The following is a 25810-nucleotide window of genomic DNA, read 5'->3' as shown; positions in this document are numbered from 1 at the left end:
GTAGCTCCCCAGACTGTTCCTTTCACTGTAAATATCGAACATACGATCTTAGATAAAAAACATTTTTTGGCAAATAATTTTCACATTAATGAACTAAATTATGCTTTAAGAAATAAAAAAAGTACTGCCCCGGGTTTTGATCAAATAAAGTATCCGATGTTAGAGAACCTACCAATTATAGCAAAAAGTTTTCTTCTACAAATTTTTGATGAGATGCTTGCAGGTGAGTGCATTGAAGATTTTAGGAAAATTATAATCACACCGATTCCTAAACAAGGTAAAGACCCTAATTTGGCCCATTCTTATAGACCAATTTCTCTGCTATCATGTGTGCAAAAAACTTTCGAACGTATGATAAAACATAGGCTGGAATGGTGGCTACATAAAAAAGACCTGCTTACGCCCTGTCAATTTGCATACAAAAGAGGAGTGGGTACGCTAGATGCACTTACAACCTTAGTAACAAATATTCAAAATAATTTCTCCAGAAATAACTTTCTTCCAACAATTTTTATTGATATTGAGAAAGCATATGACACCTTAAACTTAAATATTTTGAGTAAAAAAATGATTATTGATTTTAACATTCCTAAGGCAATAGTGTATGCTATTATCGGATTATATTCAGAAAGACATGTTTATGTCAGGGATTTTAACAACCATTTATTAGGCCCAAGATATGTTTTCACAGGAATTCCACAAGGAGCTGTCTTAAGTCCTTTTCTTTTCAATTTATACACAGCTGACCTACATAAATTAAAGTTGGAAAAATATCCTTTTAAGATCATCCAATATGCAGATGACTTCTGCATTTACTGTGAAACAAAGAAGAGAGATGAAGCTTTTGGATTTTTAATGGATACCTACAACGTTGTAGAAATATGGTTGGAAGAAAATCACCTTCAGCTGTCGGCCACAAAATCAGCAGTGACCATTTTCAGTAGACATAATATTCCCAATATCGAAACATTTATAGTAAAACAGCGAGAAATTCCTTTTAAAAAGGTAATTAAATATTTGGGCATTATACTGGATCACAAGCTCACATGGAAATTTCACATAGAATATATGTTAAATAGATGTGAAAAAGGCCTAAACTTTCTGAAAATGACAACTAAAACTTGGTGGGGAACAGATGTTCAGACTTCCTTACTTTTTTATAGAACTTACATTCGCTCTATCATAGATTATGGATGTTGGTTATATGGATCTGCCAGCAAGAACTTACTAAACAAATTAAACATATTTATAAACCAGTGTTTGCGTATCTGTATTGGTGCCATGAAGACAACTCCTATTGAGCCCCTTTATGTTGAAGCACGTGAGCCTCCAATTTCTCTTAGAAGACATTTCTTGGCCGAAAAATTTTTACTGAAAATTAAACACCAGAACACTTTCCTTTATACCGAATTAACAAATTTAAACAATTATGATTTAACGAATAAATATTGGATTAAGAAAAATTCTCCAACCCTATGTGAAGCTCTTAGAGAAAACACAGTTTGTGCTGATGAAGCTATTAATTTAAAATCACACACAGATATAAATGATTTTGAAGCTCTTTTTTATAGCGTTAAATTTATTAAACCAAATTATGTTAACACTGGAAGAGCAAATAACAACATTATAACAAGCATCTTATCCAATTGGGATTACTACAGTACTATCTACACGGATGCCTCCAAATCAGAAGACGGTACAGGATGTGCCTTTTACATCCCCATGGAGAAGGTAGAAAAAATGTTCAAATTAAAAGCAAATATTTCCATATTTAGTGCGGAAGCAATTGCCATATATCAAGCCCTACTTTTTGTTTCTAACAGAGATTCCTCCGTTATTATTGTTTCAGATTCCATGTCAGTTCTCACAGCCATTAACCAACCTTTTGTTCCAACCACATACTCCAATCCCTACATAATATTAATTAAAAAATTAGTTAAACACTTTAAGGAAAATAAAAAAAATGTGATATTTATATGGGCCAAAGCACACAGTGGAATTAAACATAATGAACATGTGGACCAACTAGCCAAATTAAGTATTTATTCAGTGGATACCACAGAATTTCTACCCAGTATTTCTGATTTGGTTGCTTCACGCAAGGCAGTTTTAAAATATAAATGGAGTGACCTATGGTCTGAGTTTTGTTTTACCAACCCAAATAGATACACTTCTTTACACACAACTGTCCCTGTTGCATATTGGCACAGAACTTATAATGTCCCTAGGCGTTATATAACAACCATATCTAGGCTTAAATTTGGACATGCTTGTTTTCCTGCTCATCTTGCAAGGATTCATATGATCGAGAGTAAAAACTGTGTGGAATGTGGAGTAGAAGGTGACCTAGATCATGTAATTTTTGGTTGTGCCAAATATAATTTGGAATCCACCTTATTATATAATAATATAGTTCGTATTACCGGTAAATCTCCATTTAACGTTTTATCTGCCCTAGCGACTCAAAATAGATTAATTTACGATTGCATAATCGATTTTTTGACCAAATGTAATATTTTTCTTTAGTTTTTACTTTTTACCTTTGTTTTCTCTAATTTATATGTTTAATCCTATTTACCGTGGCCTAGTTCTGTGTATGTTATATATTATAATGTCCTGATGGTCCCCTGGACGTGAAACGAGTGACTCATGTTAATTGTATATGTTTATGGATATATATGTGTATGTATTATTTATATTTTTTCTCTTCTTTTTGTTAAATGTTGTAAATTTGTCTATTTTAGTCTATTCGATTGCAAATAACTCAAAAACTTTTTACTGTACCTAATGAGATTAAAAGATTATGTAACTGGCTGTATGGCAAACTGCCGAAGCCATAAAAATAAAAATAAAAAAAAAAAAAAAAAAAAAAAAGTTTGAGATCAGGATGTATATCGTTAACGCTGTTTAAAATATATATTGCAGCAGCTTTAAAACAGTGAAAAAGAAAGATTCAAGGAATAGGAATATAACTCGAAAGTACAACCCTTTATACATTGCAATTTGCCGATGACCAATAATCAGTTTAACCCTTTGAAGCCCGATTAAATAAAAAAAAATAGGATTTTTGTGAAATTTTTTTATTTTAGTATATTCCTGAAGTATGTCCTGCAGAATGCGGTATTAGCAAGATACCAGCAGAAACATAGCGTAACAAAAAATTAAATGAGAAATTGAACCAGGTAGCACTTCTTTCTTCCTATTCTTCCTATTGTTTTGCATGGAACGTTGCAAAACAGTTTTTGTCGTGTTTGAGACCAAGTCTGACATTGCAAGATGAACATATTCACTGTGTTCTGCTAACATTTGCTGTCGTGCTGCAGTTGGAACATCTCAAAGAAGTAGTTCTTTGGGACATTTCAGAAGACTTTGAATGGCGCAGTTCCAAGGGAATATGCCTTTTGAATTTACTCACTGGTTTTTCTGCTGATGGTCTTCCCCTTTTTAATTGTTCTGGTGCTCCGATAAAGCCTCTAATCACAGAGCCGGAATTCTTTTAAAGACCTACTTTTGAATTGGCTTCTAAGTTGAAATAAAATGAATGCGTTTACGAAGCAAGCATAAAAAAAAGAACCTATTCTATGCCACCGTTTGTGTGATTTACGATTCACATCATAAAGACTTTTCAGCATGTCAAATTTGTCAACATATGCCATATGTAAGTAGTAGAGCACTACCATTTGTGTACATAAAACCCCATTCCGAGTAGCATCTTTTTGTCTTCTCTTGACAACTTCGTTTGTTGCTGGATTTTGGTGATTTGCTAAAGGAATCACACTTCTGCGGTCCATCCACTTTAACGCAGATAGTACATTTGTTGAAATACGGTAATCTGAATCTCCTTGATTCATTTGATTGTCAGTTTTGAACTCTGGTAAATCCTTTCTTTTTTATTTGAACAGATTAACTTACGACAATAAAGATCTCTGAAGATTAATACAGTAGAAATAGTTATCAAAGACCACTCGGTGGTGTTTATATACTAAGACCCTTGTTAGATCCCGTACGACTCGTTGTCCTAAGTTTTTTCGGTGGAATTTCCCGCTTTAGCGGGAGCTGTTACGTGACATAGCCGAACTGATGAATAAATTTACTCCAAGAAATGTTTTGACTTCGACTTCTATGGTAGGTGTAAATCCATTTCCTCCTCCTTGTTTTTGAACGTAATATAGATTGGTTTGAAATACAATTAGGTGAATTAGACCCTCAGGAAATAGTTTCAAAAACACATCTGTGGAGTTCTCTGCAGAATTTGGAATGTTTGAGCCTGTAGCTTTAATAAATTGATTGATTGATTTTTTTGTGTTACATAACTTTCATTTTGGGTCCAAAATATATAGTTATCTTGCTTTGTTAGCCGTACTGCTAGCGGTACATTGTCTATACTATCCGATTCCGATTCTTGGTTATTTGGAGTGTTGGTTGTTTTATCATGATTGTTAATTTGATCTTTAAACGCGATGTCCATATTTTCAATATCAAAGACATCCTCATTATTTGGTCGCCGAAATTCGTCAACATCTAATTCATCTCCCAAGACACTTTCAATATCAGAGACAATTGACTCCTGGTCACTTGGAATTTCATCCAATAAGGCGTCAACCTCAGACCAAGAGGAATTGACTGGAATAGTCACTAACGAAGAACTATCAACAATTCTGTCATCAAAAAGGCATACCTGTTACTTATTTCGTATTATGGAATAGTTCGAGAAAGTTTTTAATTACTTTTTAATCTTCATGTCTAGTAGAAAGGGGTATTAACGCAGATATAAATCTCATAACTAAAAAAGGAAACAAAATGGGCATCATTAACCGAGGAGATTTGAGATTAACCCTAACTAAAGTAATGCCAAATGTTGATAATTTATTATTAAACCTTCCTGAAGTTCATCCCTCTTAAATGAAATTATTTTTTGCTTAGTTTTTTCTTTCTTGTATCAGTTAGTATATTTTTATTTATATTTAATTAATAAATCTATAAAAATGTGTTGTTTTTTATACTTTTTTACACAATAGGTACTTTACTATTAGAAATTTAAATCTTTTAAAGTGAATAGCAGGGGTTCTATCTAAAATTGAAAAACATGACAAGGGGTCTACGAGGGAAAAAAGTTTGGGTACCACTGTTCTGGAGCATAAACGCCAATAATTGTAAATAGCTTGATTCAATATTATAATAAAAATTGTTGAATGTTCTTCTTCCGATATACAGTGCCGGCAAAAAAAATCTTTACATAGTAAAAAAAACACATAAATCAGGATAACAGGTATTTTAATTTTACAAATTAATACTTTGTCATATCACACTTGGAGTCGATGATAAGCTGCATTCTCTTGGGTATGGATTAAGCAAAGTTCAAGAAATATTTTTCTTCCACAACCTCTTAAACTCCTCTTGCAGCTGATTTATGTTGCTCGGTCGACACTATTGAACGTTATTTTTCATCATATTCCAGACGTTCTCGATGGGATTAAGGTCGGGTGAGTTACGTGGCCGTTACAATACGTTGATATTGTGATCATTTAAGAACTTTGAAACTGTTTTGGCCTTGTGAACAGGGACATCATCGTGCATAAAGAAGTCACATTCGTGAATTTCCCACAAGTTCAATAAATGTTGTTTTAGAACAGTCACACAATTATTTACCCGTATTGTTACATTCTTTGGAAAGAAATACAACCCTGATCTTCCTTTATTTAAACTAAACTCACCCCATGCCATTACACTTTCAGGATGTTTAACGGATAAGCTTGATACAATCATAATTAAAATAAATGAATGTTCTTCTTCCAATACAAAGACTGAATATGTTTATTTGCTTTTAAAAACTATTGAGAAATGACTATTTCGTAACAGCTATTTCTAGTTGTCTAAAAACTACCGCTTAAAAAAATAACGTGTTTTTTTTCAAAAAATATTCTATCAGAAACGTTAAAATAGGCGGAAGCCCTGTTCTAATCAATAAAATATTCAAAAAATGCATTAGTTATGCAAAATGAAAAATACACCCATACTTTTCACGATCAATTACTAACTCGGAGCTATAAATTACTGTTATCCTTGTTTAATAGCTTCTAAAACGGTTTGTTTCAATAAAAATATCGCCTACACGTACCAAAATGATTTACTATAGCGTGTTTTAATTAATGGCTCTAATAGTAAGCAATTAAACGTCGATAGATAATAACAACATTAATTTAATTTTTATTCGAGAGGTGCCACAATATGACTTGAATAGGCGAGATAATGGCGCGGAGATTTGAATTTTTAACATTCCATGCAAGTCAAACAATACATACACTTAAAATTTTTATATTTAAGAAAAAAGACTTGTAGCAGCAATCGTCCATCAATTCTTCATCTTAGATTTTCTGACATTTCCTGGTAATAGTATTTAAATATTCTTTCTGTGTTTGCTGGACGAGTTTTCTTATAATAGAGTTTTTAAAATGATTTCTAATCATATTTTGGTATTGGCTAGCATTCAACTTGTTCGACGTCATCATAATTATCATCAAAGTTTTGTCTTTTTGGTAAAATGATTTCTACACTATTCTAAGGGGTCTTTTGCTCTGTTTTATTGCGATAAATCATTTTGTTGTCACTTAAAATTGTACAATTTTATAGACAAAGCTTACAAAAGTTCAAAAAAATAACAATAACAGTTTAAAATTTACTAAAATTACATAAATCGTCAATATCACAAAATAAATAAAATACACACTCCATTGCAAAATTTAAATAAATTGCAAATTGCATAATAAAATCATGAATGAGTTGCTTGTGTGAGTCCATTTCAAAAGGTAAAAGAAATAATAAATTAAACTTACTCACAATCAATTTAATTTAACTATCAGACGACCGGTTTCGCTTTCTACAATATGCAAAGCATCTTCAGGTCGCGATACAAAGTTAATTAAATGCTGAAAATAATAAACCCATATTAGGGTGTTGTCTAATAAAGGTAAAACAAAGATAGGTGATATAAATTATATAAATTACAGTAATTATGCCAATATTACATGTCTGTGGTTTTTAAAAATGAATAAAATGTTTAAGCAGACAAGGTAAGACCCACAAATTGGTAAAATAGTCTATTAAACTGTAATGAATTAATAAATAAACAAATAAATAAAACATTACTTACATGCCGGTACTCTGTTAATTGATGGTTGAAAGAACATGGTTCAAACTATCTTGTATTGTTGATTGGAGATTGTTGTTCTTTCAACCATCAATTAATAGAGTACCGGCATGTAAGTAATGTTTTATTTATTTGTTTATTTATTAATTCATTACAGTTTAATAGACTATTTTACCAATTTGTGGGTCTTACCTTGTCTGCTTAAACATTTTATTCATTTTTAAAAACCACAGACATGTAATATTGGCATAATTACTGTAATTTATATAATTTATATCACCTATCTTTGTTTTACCTTTATTAGACAACACCCTAATATGGGTTTATTATTTTTAGCATTTAATTAACTTTGTATCGCGACCTGAAGATGCTTTGCATATTGTAGAAAGCGAAACCGGTCGTCTGATAGTTAAATTAAATTGATTGTGAGTAAGTCTAATTTATTATTTCTTTTACCTTTTGCATAATAAAACTTTTTAACCTAAAATCTACACAAAAACACAAAAAACACAATCTAAAGCTGTAGAATAGTTACAAACAACCGTGGCAGTGTCAAGATGTGCTTGGTAAACCTCAAGTAAGAGAAAACATAGCATAACTGGTACATTTATTAGATACAAAGCCAAACTGACTTTGTGATAAAATGTTGTTTTCAACGAGAAAGGACATAAGTCTCTCAATAATTTTGGATAGGATCGGTATGAAGGAAATAGGTCTATAGTTGCAGACATTTGATTTTGCACCACCCTTATGAAGGGGAATTATAATGGCTGTCTTTAGGCACTCTGGAAATATACCTTTTTCAAAGGAATCATTAATTAACGAGACCAGGACTTCCAACACACTTTTGAGAGATTTAAGAAAAATTTTATGGATAGTCCATCAGTGCTACACGAAGATTTTCTTTTGATACTACTGATTATTTGGAGAAGTTCAGATTTATCAACTGGTCTTATAAAGAATGAATGCAATACTTTTTTTGAATTAAGGAGATAGGAAATGGGATCTTGTTGTAGTAAAATAGTTGATGTTATATTTTTACTCACATTAACGAAATATTTATTTAAATTTTTAGGGTTTGGAAGAGAAAATGTTTGAGCTGTGTTAGTTTCATTTCGAAGATCATTTGTTATGGACTAAGTTTGTTATGTAACATTTTTAGAGCTTCCCAAACGATGTTGGTACATTTTTTTAGCTGTTTTGATAAGTCTGTACTTGGAGATATATTCAGTGACAAAGAAGTTGGTAGTAAATTTCTTGATGTACAGTAGTGAACGCATATTCTTGGCTGATATGCGGATACCTTTGGTCTAAGGGTTTGTGATGTTTTGACTTCATTGTAATTAAATTAAATGCCTTATTGAAAATACAGACAATCCTATCTAAAAAATAACTGAAATTATAATCCACGTCTACGTTTTTTTAGCAACTCATCTTAAAAATTGGCTTTATTTTGATCTCTCGCTAGGTTATAGAATGTTGTTGTAGATTAGAATGGTTGAATCTTTTTAACTTTACAGCCACTTCCATTGGATAAAATAGTACCTAAACCTTCTTTCAAACATAAAAAAGTTTTATTACATATCTGGTTTTATTGTGGAATTCATTATAGAAATTTTCTTCATAGATTATTTAGTGTACTCCTTAACTGCTATTATCTAATCAGTAGCACCAATATCTCTTGGAAAACTTTAATTAATTCATTTTTTGATTATTAAGCATACGAAAACACTGAATGCCTAAACTAAGTGAAGAAAAAGAAGTATAATACCTACTTTTATAATCTTTTATAATTTGGTATGGACATGTGAGAAGAACAGATCATACAAGGTTGATAGCAAAGATTTCGGATTGGAGCCCAATAGGAAGGAGGAAAAGAGGTAGACCATGAATATCATGGAGGGATAAAGTGCACGAGACCATGAAAAGACGAGACCTTAAAGATGGAGAATGGCGGAACAGAAAGGACTGGAGACGTTGGCTGAAAGAAGGAAGGCGGCGACAGCTGTAAAAATTCTTATATAGATAGATAGATAATCTTTTATTAAAAACTATTTACGATGTATTCTTAGAATATAGATCACTGTCGATTCGTGAGTACCATAATATGTTGATTATTTATGGAGAAGCGCAGTGTAATAGTAATTTAATGTCCAAATTTACGTCGGGGATTTATGTACATTGGAATGTCAAAAAACGTTGTTCATAGAACATTTGGATAACAACATACATACCATAATCAAAGAGTACAAGATTTACAACAAGGTGATCTTCCTCTAAAATTAACATTTTGTAGGAGGTTTCAAGATACACTGTCAGGGAACCTGAATCCATCTAAAGTGTTATGTGCTGTTGAAGCATGTTTCACCAGAAACGGTGTGTATAATTTTCGTAATTGCCACATATGAGGTGACGAGAACCATTATTTAATACGTATGCTAAATTTTCAACGAAAATTTAGCATAAATTTAAGGGCTGGAATAATTAACAATCGTTTGATACTATGACCATATGATTACCCAGAACACTAAATGGAGAGGCGTACTATAGTTTCTTACAAAATGTGTTACTGGTACTTCTTGAAGACGTGCCTTTGCAAACATGCCGTGAAATATGGTTTCTTTACGACGGAGCCCTAGCACACTTTACCTGAGCTGTTAAAAATCTTCTTAACACCACTTATCCTCGTAGTTAGATTGATAGGAATGGGCCACCACCAAATCTTGAATGCAGTGTACTGGATTTTTATTTTTGGGGACATTTGAAATCGCTAGGTTAAAATAACCGAGATGAAATCGAAACAAAAGCTAAATTACTGAAACTGAAACTATTCGACATAATTTCGTTAACTATAGCATTACTAAAAATTGGATTCGTCGTATCAATGCAAGGTGAAGGTCACTTTAAACCTACTTTAAACATTTATTTTAATAACTATTCTCAAGTAAGTACAAGTATCTAATTTAATTTTAGTTCACAAGTAAACAATATACTGATAGTCCGAGCACAGTGTAAAAAAATAAATTATAATTATTAAACGGTGTTTATTGTATTTAATTTCTACTGTAAACTATGTAATTTTACTAATTCAGTTAAAAAAAACTGTTTTTATTTTAAATAATTGATATTTCAACAATTCGTTTAAAATTATGCCATATTTCAATACATTTCAGAAAAACATTACAAATAATTTTTTATAGTTGCATTAATTACTTTTTAGGAATTAAACTATAGTTATTACTTACTTAAGCAAAAATATTAAATTATTTAAAACTTCGAACTTTAATCCAAATTCAGATAATAACAAACGCCACAATATTCAAGCAAGAAATAATTATTTTGCAGATACCTATTAGGTACATTTCCTCAGATGCCAACAACCTTGAATAGTAAATAAACAAGGGTTTAATTATGTTAAATACCCTAAGTCACAAACAAGTTTTTATTCAGAAACCCTTTCACTGCGTATGACGTTCCCAGATTATTTATTTTTCTGAAAATAAAAATGTATGTATATGGAAATATACAAAAATAATCTAAGTTTATTTTGGAAACGGTTAAGTTTAGATAAAAGTGTTACAGGATTTTTTCTGTTCCAATTTGTGTATTATATTTATAACTTAAAGGAACGCACTATTTTCGAGGACATCCTGTATTTATAGAAATGAACGAAACTATAGTGTATTTTTATGTATGAGAGAGTAATAAAACAATAAATTATGTATGCAAATCCCTAAACTGTTGATACGGGTGACTCAATGAAAAACAGATATTTGTCAACAAGTTTACAGAAGTATATAGGAAAACAATTTTAAATTGAGTATGACCACCAGGTATAAAGGTTGGAGCAGAATAGAATACAATAGTTGTGAGGGTTACTAATCCCTAAATAAGGTTGCCAGTGTCGGAGTGATGGAGGTTAACAGGTACTAATGAATTTGCAAGAAATGTAAGATGTTTATTTTATTGGTTATATATAACCAATAAAAGTTTAATAAGTACCTACCTATTTGCAAAATAAAGTTTAATTCTTTAGATAAAATAAAACGTTTTATTTTATCTATTTGCAAAATAAAGTTTAACTCTTTGCCTATTTGCAAAATAAAGTTTAATTCTTTAGATAAAATAAAACGTTTTATTTTATCTGAAATGAGTGCATTCCACGAAGTAAGGGTTTCAACAATCAAACATTTAATTCTTTAATTCCAGGAATCTACGACAGTAATTGACTAGATAATTACCTTCTAAACTTATTCCACAGAAAATGTGATAGTGGGTTTTTCCATTTTGTATATAGGAAGGTCCAAGTGGCGTATTCAAAATTCTTAACAGTTCACTAAAAGTAGGTACTTCAGTTGCAAGGTGCAGTTTATTGTGTATACTAGTGTTATGGAAAATTTGGAAGTGCCGTGTAAACGCCGAAAAATTGGTCCTCTAACAGTTAATGAAAAAACATTAATATTTAATTGTTTTAAATCATTTACAGACAAACGTTTATGTGAAAGTGTTGATGAGACCGTTGAGTTAGTTAGCAGTACACTTGGTGTTGGGAAATCTACGATTTACAGAGTTATTAAAGAAGAGAAATGTGGTAGTTTTCAAATGCCACGTAATGCTCCAGGTAAACCAAAATTTCAAATAGAAAATCATTTTAAAGAAGGACTTCGACGGAAAGTGCATGAATTCTTCTTTAGACAAGAATTTCCAACATTGGATAAAGTTCTTGTCTCAGTTCGAGATGATAAGGATTACCCAGAAATGAGTCGAAGTACGTTATGGAAACTTTTAAAAGAAATAGGCTTCCGCTGGAAAAAGAATCCCAGAAAGTCTATTTTATTAGAAAGAAGCGATATTGTCATATGGAGAAGACATTTTCTAAGAACCATAAAGGAAATGAGAAACCAAAAAAGAAAAATATTTTATCTTGATGAAACATGGATCAACGAGGGTCATACACCAAATAAATTTTGGCAGGATGAAACTGTTACAAGTCAAAGGCACGCTTTTGTAAATAACTTATCTACTGGTTTAAACCCACCATCAGGAAAGGGACGCAGGCTGATAATAGTACACATTGGCAGTTCAGACGGTTTTGTTGAAGGTGGTTTATTAACTTTTGAATCAACTCGTACCGGTGACTAACATGAAGACATGAACGCTCATGTCTTTCAAGAATGGTTCGAACAAATGATAGATCTTCTTCCTAAGAACTGTGTAATAGTAATGGATAATGCAAGTTATCACTCCAGACTTATAGAAGAACTGTCCACAACCAAGTGGTTAAAAAAAGACTTGCAGAATTGGCTGAGTTCAAAAAATATTACGTACCATCCCGGATCTATAAGAAAGGAACTTTATTCGTTGTGTGCCCTTCATAAAGAAAAATTTAAAAAATACGAAATTGATGAAATTGCCAAAAATCGTGGAATGACAGTACTTAGATCCCCACCATATCATTGTGAATTAAACCCGATTGAACTGGTATGGGCACAGATAAAGAGTGAAGTTTCAAGAAAAAATACTACTTTTAAAATTCATGATGTTAAACAGTTGTTTTTGGAGGCCGTAAATAATGTAAAACCTGAAAACTAGGAAAAGGCAGTAAATCACACTATTAAAGAAGAGGAAAAAATGTGGAAGCTGGACAATATTACTGATAAAATGATCGAGCCAGTTATTATAAATCTTGGTTCTGAAAGTTCATCTTCTGAATCTGATTTGGATTTGTAACAAGTAGCTGTAAGTTTTATATTAATATTTTTATTCATCTATTTAACATACCTTAGACGGTTTTAAAAACTCTTTTTCTCTTTTGTAATTTTTCAAAATTAAAAAAAATGTGAATTTTTTAAAACCCTTTTTAATGTAGGCTAGTCAGTTCTAATATAGTGTGTGATAAAAGAGGTCACTTTTGTTTACATACACATAACACTTTATAACACTGAAATAATTCATTTATTTTTTACAATTATTCAAAGTAATTTTTCAATTAATCTTGAGCACGCCCATGGAGTGGTCGGAGCTACCAGTTAAAATTATGCTAATTACTCTCTCGTTCATAAAAATAAACTATAATCGATTTTTATTTTATTCCTGATTCAAACGAAGTATATAGAAATATTAGTCAGAAAAACCTTGTTACCGTTCATTGATCGTCGCCACTGCAAATGCATTTGTTAAAACCTTTCAATAATCAACGCTATCACCTCATATTACTCACGGAGAACAATTAAAAGGTTTAAAACGGTGTCCAGTGGAGTAACTTTCCTCTTCCGCCTTCGATTCGGACTTGTTGTGCTTAAGTAACGCCACATGTACCTTTTAATAGTCGCCTTCCTTAATTTGATTGTATTGTTTCGTTCATGATGGAAAAGTGTTATTTTATAAGTGTATACATAGGTATTTAACCTGTCTTATATCCTGTTACTTAGCGTGAGTCAGGCTCGACGTGGTGACATGGTTGCTGATGTGATTTACATGAAAGCTTTTTTACACTTTAGGAATTCGATATAGTGGCACATAAATAACTAAAACGTTTATTCATGCACCCTTATAAATGGATAAATGACACTTGAAATATTTATTACATTACTTACAAATATTATTTTTTATCGCTAAAGTACTTTATAGACGTCATATGTTCTCAGAATCATGGTTAATTAGCTATCTTCTCTAACGAATCTTCTTAATTTCACACAATTTTTCACTATTCTTCTATTTTTTTTTTTTTTTTTTTTTTTTTCAATAACTCAAGTTTGTGAAATACGAAATTTCTTAACCATATATGGCTTAAAATTTTTTATAAAAGCGCCCACAAGAGTTTTACTTACTTGAAGCTCTTACCTTGATAATATATTAGTAGATATCTACGATCCTGTAGTATCTGATCATTTAGGTATATTTGCTATTATAAGTAGTTTAAAAAATGTATCTATAATTAAAAAAAAAGACTAAAAAAAGATTAATTAATGAAAAAAATATTAAGAACTTTGTGGAAAAAATTGGGGCAACTACAAAAATTAAACAAAAGGGGTACTTACATGAATCTCCTGGAACAAATGGACAAAAAAAACAACAGAAAGGACCCCTAGCTATTTAAAATAAGGACGCCGCTTCGAGGTGACAAATTATAACGATTACAACAACTAGTTGTAACTATTGAAATAATTATTAGAAATTAGAAATTAAAATTATCTTTTTAAATAAAACTCAAAAAAGGGGTTATAAACTTTTTTTCTAAATAAATAAAAAAATGGTTTAGAGAAATAAATCAAACATTTGTGTAACAGTGTGTAAAAGCCAAATGGAATAAATTCATTATTTAGGTTACTGTACATATTTATAAAAAATCCCGAAACACGTCAAATTTAAATTATAACTTGACATTCTTTAACGTGAAAATGCAACCCCTACCTTCAACCCCCTTAGAATGACAGGTACAACCCCCACTTTTTAAAATAGGAAGTATAGGCTTGTGATATATCGTTTGAAAGGTCTTTTCATTCTCCATTCAAAACTGTTGTCGCTTTCAAGTTTATTAAGAATAATTAAGATAAAATAAATTAAAATCATGTGGTTACCGAAGTTCGCTACAATACAATCAAAAACTAAAATGTAATGCAAAAAGTAATAAAATGTAGAACACGAAAAAGAACTATAAATGTTAATGAACTAGATGTTCAAAATGTTCACCGCGAACGTCTTGGCAACATCCTAATCTCAAATAAAACTGTCTTCTAACATTATTTAACATAACAGACGTGATCGACCTAATCGCAAGCGTTATTTGTTCTTTTAAGTCATTTAAATCAGAAGGTTTAGTTTTGTACACATGGCTCATCACATATCATCATAAAAAGAAATCTAATAATGTAAGATCAGGTGATCGCGCTGGCCATTCAATCGATCCTCGCCTCCCTATCCACCGATTGGGAAATATTGTATCGAGGTACTGCCGGACATTAAGTTGGTAATGTGGTGGTGCTCCATCCTGCTGAAACCATAACGTATTCGCTGGAACTTGAGGGTTTCCTGGATCAGGATATAAATTTGCCAACGTTGGAATGACATCATTTTGAAGTAGTGCCAAATAATTGTTGCCATTCAAGTTGCCCTCAATGAAAAAGGGACCAATGATATTGTTTCCTACAATCCTTGCCCAAACATTAACCTTTTGAGGGTATTGAGTGTGTTCTCTCATCCAGTGAGAATTTTCCGTGGCCCAGTAGCGGCAATTTTGCCGATTAGCATGACCGTTAAGTGAAAAAGTACACTCATCAGAAAACATTACGTCTTCTAATTGGATAATATGGTTATCCAACATGTCCATCATTTGCTCACAAAAAAAAGTTCTCCTATCAAAATCGTCTTCCATGAGCTCCTGAGTAGGTATCATCTTATAGGGATGCAATTTTTTTTTAATATTTTTACTATCGATGTATGGTTAGCATTGAATGTAGTGGATGCCTGTCTACTCGATGTATGTGAATTATCCTGAAACTCAAGCAACACATCTAATTTGAGTTCATCACTCAGTGCATTGGCAGCTGCTTTTTTTATGTGCCTTACATGACCAAACTCGCGAAACTGCTTCTCTATTTTACTTATTGTTCCTTGGGATATAGGCGGTAAATTAAAAAATTTCTCATGAAATAGGCGAGTTACTTCCTGTTGTGTTCGGGTGTTATCTCCGTAACCAATCATTTGTAAAACTGTTATTTTATGCATTTCACTAATGCCTATTAAAATAACGTTGCCACGGAAATTCTTTAAAGTTTTTTAATGGTTACCATCTAAAAACCACATTGCTATGGTTTTATGCAATATTAATTGGTATGTTTCTTCTATAGAGTAGGTGTAAGACGTCTTCGACTTGGATGAGATCGAAAGCCTTTGTCAGGCCTATAAAACATAGATATGCTGGTTTATTGTACTCGATGGCCTTTTCTGTGATTTGTCTTAGTGTCTTTCTCTTAATACAAATACGGCGTCTACGCAGGATCTTCCAGATATGAATCCTTGTTGTTCATCTGATAAGGTTGTTAGTTTATTAATTTTGTTGGTTAGGACTTTTGTGGTAAGCTTAAGTGCGGTGTTTAATAGATTTATACCTCTATAATTGTTGGGGTCTTCTTTATCTCCTTTCTTGAGCATTGGTATCATTATGCTGTTTCTCCATGTAACTGGTATCTTGCAGTGCAATATTAGTTTGTGTATAAGTTTTGTCATCTCTAGGGTTATACTTTCTCCTCCATGTTTTAGAAGCTCGTTGGTTTAATATTAATAAATACCTTCATTATAAATGAATCTTTCTGAAAGCGGAAACAATTAAACCTTATAATGTTGTAAATGAGTGTAACGTAACAAATTCAGTTTACTAAAAAATTTTAATGCAGAAAAAAAATTTGTTTCATAATGACAAAATTTGAAAATTACAAGTTGTGGTGGTTAAATGGGCTACCAGTTTAAGATGTGATAAAAATTAAACTAACAGTGGTATAAAGTCCATTTCTTTCTTAAAAATGTAATTTTAGTGTAAAATTAGTATTCCGGGAAATGGAAATCGTATTAAGATTTTTTTTTTGTTGCAGACGACAAACTGCCGAAGAACGAGAAGCCGAGCGGCAAGCGGCAAACAGACTGATGCTTTCGCTCCAAGCTGAGGCCCTATCGAAGGGCTACATGAGCGAAGGCCCACCCCCTCAACCCGGTCCTGGAGACACAGCACTCAGCGCCTTGCAGAATCTCCAACCGTGGGCTGGACCCTACAGTGCTCCCCAACCAGCTTTAGCGGAATCTATGTGTTAAAAAAGACTGCGGGTTTCTACGAAATGTGCAATAGTGCGAATTTTTGTGTATATATTGGGTGAAATGTAGGCAGAATTATTAAATTGATCAGTTCAAAAAATAGGTGATTAAAAAAGTATCATGACAGTTTATTTTATGTAAAAGTGAAAAATTATTATTGTTGTAAAATCTTAGAATGAAATTATAATCAGTTTTGAGCCTAAGCTGCTGAGCATTTTCTCTGTAGATAATTTATTTGTCCACAGAAGAAAGATATACAACTTTTTATTTTTCGTAAAGCATCTTCTTCTTCTTATAGTGTCGTGCACCTATAGTGCGTTGGCGAATTATCTTAAGGCCAGACGTCTGTCTTTTGCGGCATGCAAAAGATCGCCAATGTTATTTATGCCTGTCCAGTTCATTATGTTCCGTAGCCACGACGTGTGGTTGCGACCTACTTTTCTCTTGCATTTAATCTTTCCCTGGATGATTAGTTGAGGGATTGCGTATTTTTTTCCTCTCCGAATATGGCCAAGGTGTCCAATTTTTCGTACCTTGATTAAATTGAGTAGTTCTTTCTCAGTATTTGCCTTTCTTAACACTTTTCGTTTTTCACCCTACCTGTCCATGGTATGCGGAACATTCTTCGCAACGTCCACATTTCGAATGCCTCCAACTTATTAATGGAAGTTACTCTTAAAGTCCATATTTCCATGCCGTATAACAATATGGACCATACATAGCATTTAACCATCCTCTAGCGGAGATTGAAGGAAAGATTGCGATTACGTAGTAGCGGTTTAAATTTGATAAAAGTTTGTCTTGCTTGTTTGGTACGACATTTTATTTCTTGTTGAGGATCCCCTTCTTCATTGATCATGATGACCAAGTATTTAAATGTTTTCACTTGGAGAATTATCTAATTACTATTTAAATGGGAATAAGCCACAATTAAAGGTTAAAGTACGTTTATTGACGTTTCAATTTCCACTTCGAAAATCGTTCTCGAAACGTCAATAAACGTACTTTAACCTTTAATTGTGGCTTATTCCCATTTAAATAGTAATTGCTTTAAAATGCCACAAGAAAATAGCTTCAGAACAATATTAAGAATTATCTGATTGCAGTTGTATTCTTGAAAGTGCGTTTTTTCTTATTGCCATGCATTTAGTTTTTCCAGCATTTATCTTCAAGTCATATATTTTTCCTACGGTGTTTTTATTTAACATCAACTGTATATCATAAGTAGTAGTAAAGCATCTACTAGAGAAAAAGTCATGAAATGTCACCTTACTCCTTCCATTTGCTAGTTTTCTTAAGTTTTATGTAATCAACATTCTTATAAAAGACTTTATTGCCCAAAACTGTGATCATATAAATATCTGTGCAATTGATTAAGGAGTTATCATTATCAAAATCTTGTTAGAGTACGCCAATGCCAAGCCATAAAGTAATCTTCTTTTTGAAGTAAATTATCTATTTCTCATAATTCTTCCTGTTACCAAAAAGAGAAAAAGAATTAAGAAAATGACAAAAAACATTGGAACATGGAACGTGAGGACGCTGCTGAAAATGGAAGAACTATCGACACAGTTAAAACAATACAAGATATATATTGCAGGAAATCAGGAATCCAGATAGGTGGGACATGGAAAAATCGAAAAGGAAAATTATATAGTATGGTATGCAGGCGAAGGAAAACAGGGATATGGAGGAACGGCTTTTATGGTGATAGAAGAAATAAGACATAAAGTTATAGAATTTAAACCCATAAATGAAAGAATATCATATATAAGAGTAAACAGCAAAATAAAATGTTCATAATAAATGTCTATGCACCTACAAAAAGTAGTGATGACTTGACAAAACAGCTGTTTTATGGAATACTAGAAGAAAACGCCAAGCAAATCCCGGGAGAAGATATATTACTCTTTATAGGAGATTTTAATGCCCAAATAGACAAAGAAAATTGCTTCAGAGACGTTGCAAGTACAAACTCAATACATGACAAAACAAACAATAATGGAGAAAGGCTATGTAATTTAGCAGCGGCATTAAACATGGACATAAGTAGCACGAGATATAAACACAAAGACATACACAAAATAACATGGATGAGACCAGGAAGTCTGGAGGGAAATCAAATAGACCATGTACTGATTACAAAGACATACAAACAATCGATAAATGACGTCCATATTCTTGTGATTACAAAATGTAAAATAAAAACAACGAAGAATGAAAGGCGAAAAGCACAAAGAAAATGGGAAGTATATAAATTGAAAGAGGAAGAAGTAAGAAGTAGAAGAAGAGTACAAGAAGTAAATACAGAGATAAAGTTCAAAGAACAACAAATGGAGGAACAGTGGAAAAAAATCACACTAGGAATAAAGAACGCAGCAGAGAAAGTGGTTGGCAAAATGCAAAATAAAGAAGAAATAATTGGTTTAACGATGAGTGCAAATTAGCACTGGAAGAAAAGAATAAAACAAGATTGAAATGGTTCAGCACAAGTAAAGAAGAGTAACGAAAAAATACAAAGATCAAAGTCAAAAGACAAAGAAATTATTTAAATAAAAAAAATCAAAAAGTAGAAGAAATAATGAACGAGATACTAATACACGGTACTATTTATTCTATCACTAGACAAGATAATAAAAAAACTGTCAAACGCAGGAACTATAGACAAGAATGCAGTACAAATAATAGGATATGCGGAGGATATAACCAAAGTAGCAACAGATAAAAAGGCATTAAAGAAAATCTTCCAATAAATGGAAAACGAAGCCAGACTGAAAGAACTGGAAATAAGTGAAAATAAAACAAAATACATGAAAGTAAGCAAGAAGAGAAGACACAAATGACTATAAATGTTTAGAGATAATAAGAAGCCCAAACACAAAAATGAAAATCTACAAAAAGTAGTACCATAAGACCAATAATAGTATATGCTGCAGAAACATGTACATTAACAGCAAGAGAAGAAGAGCAATTAAAAGATTTTGAGAGGAAGATTATCAGAAAAATACTAGGATCAAAGAGGAAAAACGAAGATTATGCAAGACAATGGATAAATCACGAAATACAAGAATGGATGGGTCAAGAAAACATAGTTAGAGCTATAAAAGCACAAAGAATTAGATGGTATGAACACATAATGAGAAGAGAGAAGAGCAATCTGTTAAGATATATAATTTTGCATGTCTCTTTGCAGCACTGCTTAAGCGTTTTCAGTCCCTTCCATTTCTACAGTTTCTGCATTGGATCTTCCTGTCGTTTATTTTTATTATGCTTATAGTCTCTCTTAAGAAAGAAGGTAGAAAGAATTGTCCATCTGCATTTAAGTGTCATAAATTTATTCTCAAGATTATATGGAAAAATACGTTTTAATAAAACGTATTTTCTATCTTTTTTTTTTTGTTTCTTCTAGTTTTTGTTGTATTTATATAATATACAGTTCTTGTATTTATATTATTTAACTTGTTCATGCTATGATTGCGTTACAAATTGCGACCTCATTTTGTCGAAAATATAAGTACCAGTCCCACATTATTGACTAATAAAAAGAATATAAAAAATAATAAATATTTCTCCAAAATAGTTTTAAAATCAACTACAGATTTCGTTTTGAAAAGGAAGTCAGTTTTTTTTAATAATTATATCATCAATTATCTGCTCTATTGAATATTGTGTCTTAGAATTGAAATGATTTTTCTATCAGCAGAAACATATAATTGAGACTGTTTTTGGTGAATTTATGATCCGAAAAATCCGTTAGTACCGGCTCGAAATTGATTAGATTATCGTAAAAAAAAACTAATACAGTTGAAGCTGTCATTTATTCGGTGAAGGTTGTGAAGATATTTACTAGAAATACAAAGCGACTGATGAAGCGAAAAATATCTACTAAAATTAATACAATATCAAGTAAAAACTGAAAAAAACTAATGTAGAAGAAAACTTTCATATACCTAATCGAAATTTGTAAGCAGGCCAATACGTGCACAAAAACAAAAAAGTTACTTTATCTTCATAATGAGAAGCACATCAGGTTTTTTGTACTCCGTTCAAGAAATTTATCGATATTTCTATATATTTTTATTTTATATTAACAATTCTTTACTTTTCTCGATTTTCAACCAAAAATTTTTAATAAATCTACATTTTAAGCGATTAATACAAATAATTCTGCCTGAATTCTCATCACTTTTGTAAATATGTTCTAAAATGTTGAAGTTCCAAAGACAAAACCCTGAGCGAACAAAATATGTACAGTACTTATATTTAGTGAACACAGGAACTCTAGTGATAAATTTCAACTTTGTACTTAAATAAAAGAGCCCAAGTTCATTCAGATGTAAAATATATCCCCTATATCCTTGTACAGAGCGTCCTAAAGATCTCTATTTATTATTTTTTTAAACTCTATTCTATTATTTATAATTAGTCGTAGAAAAAATGTAAGGTGCTGCACGAGCAACTTGAATCTTAAAGTATATCGTTTGCGCTTTGATCCTTGAAGTTGTTGTTCGAATGAACTTGGATTCTGGTTTAAAAAAGCAATTTTTCTTGTAAGTATATAAAAAAAGTAGTGTGATGTCTGTATAAATGATCTAACTGTAGATATGCGTTATTATTGTAAGCACTAGACTAAATGGCATTAAATAAATAAAAACATTGCGACATTTACACGTGAGTTTTATTTTAGAATTATAATACAGCTTCAAAAATTAGAAGAGTTGAACCGAAAAATATTTAGCATAGGATTTAATACCATGGTTTCAAATGGACTATACATACAGGATATTTTACATCGGCAACAGCGCTACGATTCGTCATTTGCGACAAAAACTGATATGATAAACGATACTACAATTACGACACTTGCATTTGTTTTTAATTCGAATCTCAACGTTCTCCTTTAGGTATTTCGTGGTTTGCCACTCACCAGGGAGACTTGTGAATGTTTTTATTGCTAGATCTTGATATTGCATTTATTGGCCAACTTTATTGCTAGCTCCATTAGGCCGTTTATAAGTTCTTGTAGTTCTGCCGGATTATTAACGAGCAGAACGATGTTGTCTACAAATCTTAGATGATTGAGGTATTCTCCGTCAATGAATAGGCCTCTGTTCTAACAGTTAATTTTTCTGAATATGTTTTCTTGGGTTGCGGTAAAGAGCTTAAATAAATTACAAAATTACTTATTATTTTACAGACACTACCTTTTACTTACAAACGATTCTTTCTTTTTTTAGGCTGCAAAACAAATTCCAACACTACTTTTTTTTTTAAATCTCTAGCTGGCACTTTTATTTCTTATTGTTATTATTTTATTTTTTAAGGTTAAGTATCTTCTTTTGGCAACTGATCAAATTCGAACTTCTTTTTTTTTCTCTTAACTAAACGCCAACTTTCTTTTTCTTTTCCTACCATCTTTACTTTCTGAATCTTTTATTCATCATATCAAAGTTGACACACCCTAAATATTCTTCCTCGTTGTTTATTCGTCAACGCACAAGTCCATTTCTAGGTGCTACTTTGGAATAAGAAACATCGAAAATGTTAAATGAGAGTTTGAAGAAACGTCTCCAAAAAAACTCCCACTCCAGGAAAAAAACACAACCAACATGAATATTCGGAAATCTTACAATACATATATTAAAATATAAACCCACATCTATGTACATATTAGAAGACCCCGAGTTTTTGGAGCAACGACTAACAAATTCACGAAGGAAATTATAGCTACTTGAGAAAAAAGTGCCAAAAATAAATTTTGCTTTAGCTTTATTTTGCTTGTGTATAAGAAGATTTTTTGAGCTTATTTCGCTGATATTTAATAAAACCATTCTTAGATAAACGGATAACGCTATTACATTCAGATTTTTACCAGAATAAAATTTTATCAGTAGAGGAGATGGTTTTTTTACCGATATGAGATTTGGCAGCAGTAAGTAACCATTCGTTAAAAAAAGTTAGAGCAATGTTAATATCCTCTGTAATAGCTAAGGAAGATATTAATATATAGGTTTTAGAATTAAATTTGGACCAATCAGCGTTTTTAAAGTTCTAGAAACTTGTAGTAGTGGTTTGCTTATTAGAGGGGCTCGATATGATGATGGGAAAGTGGTTCCTATCATGTTGGTCATCAAAAACTTCCAATGAGAGGAAAGATGTCACTTTTGAGATCCCAAAGGCTAAGATCAATGGCTAAAAATGATCTTGAAGAGATGTTAAAATGGCTATTAAGTCCAGTATTTAACAGAAAGTTGTCTTACAAGGTGCTTAATTTTATCTTAGGTCTGTTTTAGTCCCTTTGGTGTTAGGTAGTCAACCTAACTTAATTATAAATGCAGCAAAATACAGTCATCTCATTCCAACATCGTGCAGCAATAAATAGGAGATTATTATATAATTAAAAGCAAATTATAATTTTCGGAATTCAATAAATAAAATAAAACTAACACAGCTCAAACATTTTCCGAATCCTAAAAATCTAAATGAATACTTCCTTAATGTGAGTAAAAGTATAACATCAGCTATTTTGCCACAACAAGATCTCATTTCATATCCATTCAATTCAAAAATGCTCTTCAATTCATTCTTGATAAGATCAGTTGATAAAACTGAATTGATCCAAACAATCAATAGTATCAAAAACAAATTTTCCTGTAGTAATGATGGACTATCCATAAAAATTTTCTCAAATCTCCCAAAAAATATGTCGAAAGTCCTGGTTTCACTAATTAATGATTCCTTTGAAAAAGGTATATTTCCAGAGTGCCTAAAGACAGCCATCATTATTCCTCTTCTTAAGGGTAGTCAAAAATCGAATGTCTGCAACTATAGAGACCTATTGCCTTACTACCGTTCCTATCCAAAATTATTGAGAGACTTATAAAAGCCCGACTTATTTTCTTTCTCGTTGAAAACAACATTTTATCACAAAATTAGTTCGGCTTTTTTTCTAATAAATATATCAGTGATGCTACGTTTTCTGTATTACTTGAGGTTTACCAAGCACTAAACAATAATCTTTACACTGCCACGGTTGTTTGTAACTATTCTACAGGTTTTGATTGTGTAAATTACGACATTTTGATAAAAAAAAACTAAATTTCTACGGAATTTGAGGCATTTCTTTGAAATGATTCCAATCTTACTTTGGGAATAGGAATTAACTAGTTAGAGCAAATGATACTGACTCTAGTCACAAAAGTATGGTATGTGGAGTACTACAAGGTTCAGTATTGGGTCCTCTACTTTTCTTTATCTTCATAAACTAATTTAAAAATCGATGGAATTTTTTTCTTTTCACTAATGATACCAGTATCACCTGCAAAAACTCTAATATTGCAACTCTTCATGTATCTATGTAAAGTTGACAAAAAGTTCACTTGATTGGACACAAAAATCGAAGCTACATTTCTTTGGTAATTAGTATATGCTGATGGTGTAAAGTTAATAGAGAGTTGACCAGACATTTGAACAGTCGACACCAGCTGTTGAAATAAAAGGTTTACAAGAATCTTATTGAAGCCAAAACAGAGTATATAGAAAGTTCATTTCAAGATGGAGATGGAGATGATAGCTTAAGTATCTAGGATCAGTATCTAGGATTATAAAATCTCTACACAACCAGTTTGATTAATGATGTATCATGTGAATATGCGGGTGAATTTTGTGCCTTAGAAATAATAGATATTAAAACTATTTTAGTAACAGTGTATAGAACCGGAAATGGGAATTTTAAAGTTTTTCTAGACTTATTTGAAAAGTTATTGGTGTTTTGCTCTGCAAAAATTTTTTAAAAATAATAATTATTGGAGATTTTACATTGAGTTCAAAAAAGCTTCTAATGAACTAAACAGGTTCCGTGATCTAATTTCTACTTTTGGCTTAACCATAAATATTAATGAATTTACTAGAATCACAACTACATCAGCGTCTTGTTTAGATAACATCTTAACAAACATAAGCAGTTGGGTGTGAAATTGTGGACCTACGTATTTCTAATCATCTTGCTTAATTTCTCTACTTAAAAATAAACCCTAAGAAAGTCATAGTGCTTAATATATACGGAAGACATATAACAAGTAATAGCATCCTGATGTTAAAACAGTCGTTAAATAACGTTGACTGGGCTTCAGTTGTTTCTCTCAAAACAGCAACAGAATTAGCTCAATTTATTACAGAAATATATGTGAAGTTAACTGAAATTTTCCAATAAAAAAATCACGAACTCATAGTAAAGCTCCAATTTCTTGGGGCTTTATGCTTTATACAATCAATGCGAAAAAACCTTTCCACAGTCAAGATAATTGCTGATGTTACAAAGGCATATAGTGAATATAAAAAGTTTAAGAAGCACTATAAATCAACAATATCATTAAAGAAAAAACTGCCTTACGAGAATTTCTTTTCCACTTTAGAAAATATATCTCGTGACAGTTGGAAAGTTATAAATTATTAGAGAAATAGATTTCAAAATAAAAAAGTCTTACTTTACTTCAGTAGCTAAAAATATTAGAAGTTCTTTTAATTCTACAAACGAAAATGTAGCCACAGATTTTTTTAAAGATGTACCCTCCTTGCGACTCTTTATTTGTATTACCTGTTCGTGATACTGAAATCAGAAATGTTTTGCATAGATTGAAAAATTCACACTGCACGGATTTTTATTTCTTAAGCAAAAAATTATTGTGGAAACAATCAAATTAATTATACTTTATAATAATTGTCTTACTGAAGGGATTTTCCCAGATGTATTAAAAGTAACAAAAGTGCTTCTCGTGTTCAAAAAGAGAGCAAGACGAAATTGGAAATTATCGTCCGATTTCAATCATTCCCATTTTCGGCAAAATTTCAAAGTTC

General features: G+C 31.6%; 2 protein-coding genes across 2 annotated transcripts in view; both read left to right on the top strand.

Annotated features, from left to right (window-relative positions):
- C15 (homeobox protein C15) overlaps positions 1–21622 on the top strand; it is a 144627-nt gene extending 123005 nt beyond the window's left edge. The window contains exon 3 of the mRNA XM_072531336.1: positions 16738–21622. Coding sequence (XP_072387437.1) covers positions 16738–16954 — 217 coding nt within the window. The 3' untranslated portion in view covers positions 16955–21622. The remainder of the gene's footprint in view (positions 1–16737) is intronic.
- LOC140440929 (uncharacterized) lies at positions 18748–19401 on the top strand. Its single transcript, XM_072531282.1, has one exon. The coding sequence runs from the start codon at positions 18748–18750 to the stop codon at positions 19399–19401; it is 654 nt and encodes a 217-aa protein (XP_072387383.1).
- Positions 21623–25810: the final 4188 nt, after the last annotated feature.

This window comes from Diabrotica undecimpunctata, chromosome 5 (genome assembly GCF_040954645.1).
Source record: "Diabrotica undecimpunctata isolate CICGRU chromosome 5, icDiaUnde3, whole genome shotgun sequence".
Taxonomy (NCBI): domain Eukaryota; kingdom Metazoa; phylum Arthropoda; class Insecta; order Coleoptera; family Chrysomelidae; genus Diabrotica; species Diabrotica undecimpunctata.
This window is presented reverse-complemented; position numbering and strand designations above follow the sequence as displayed.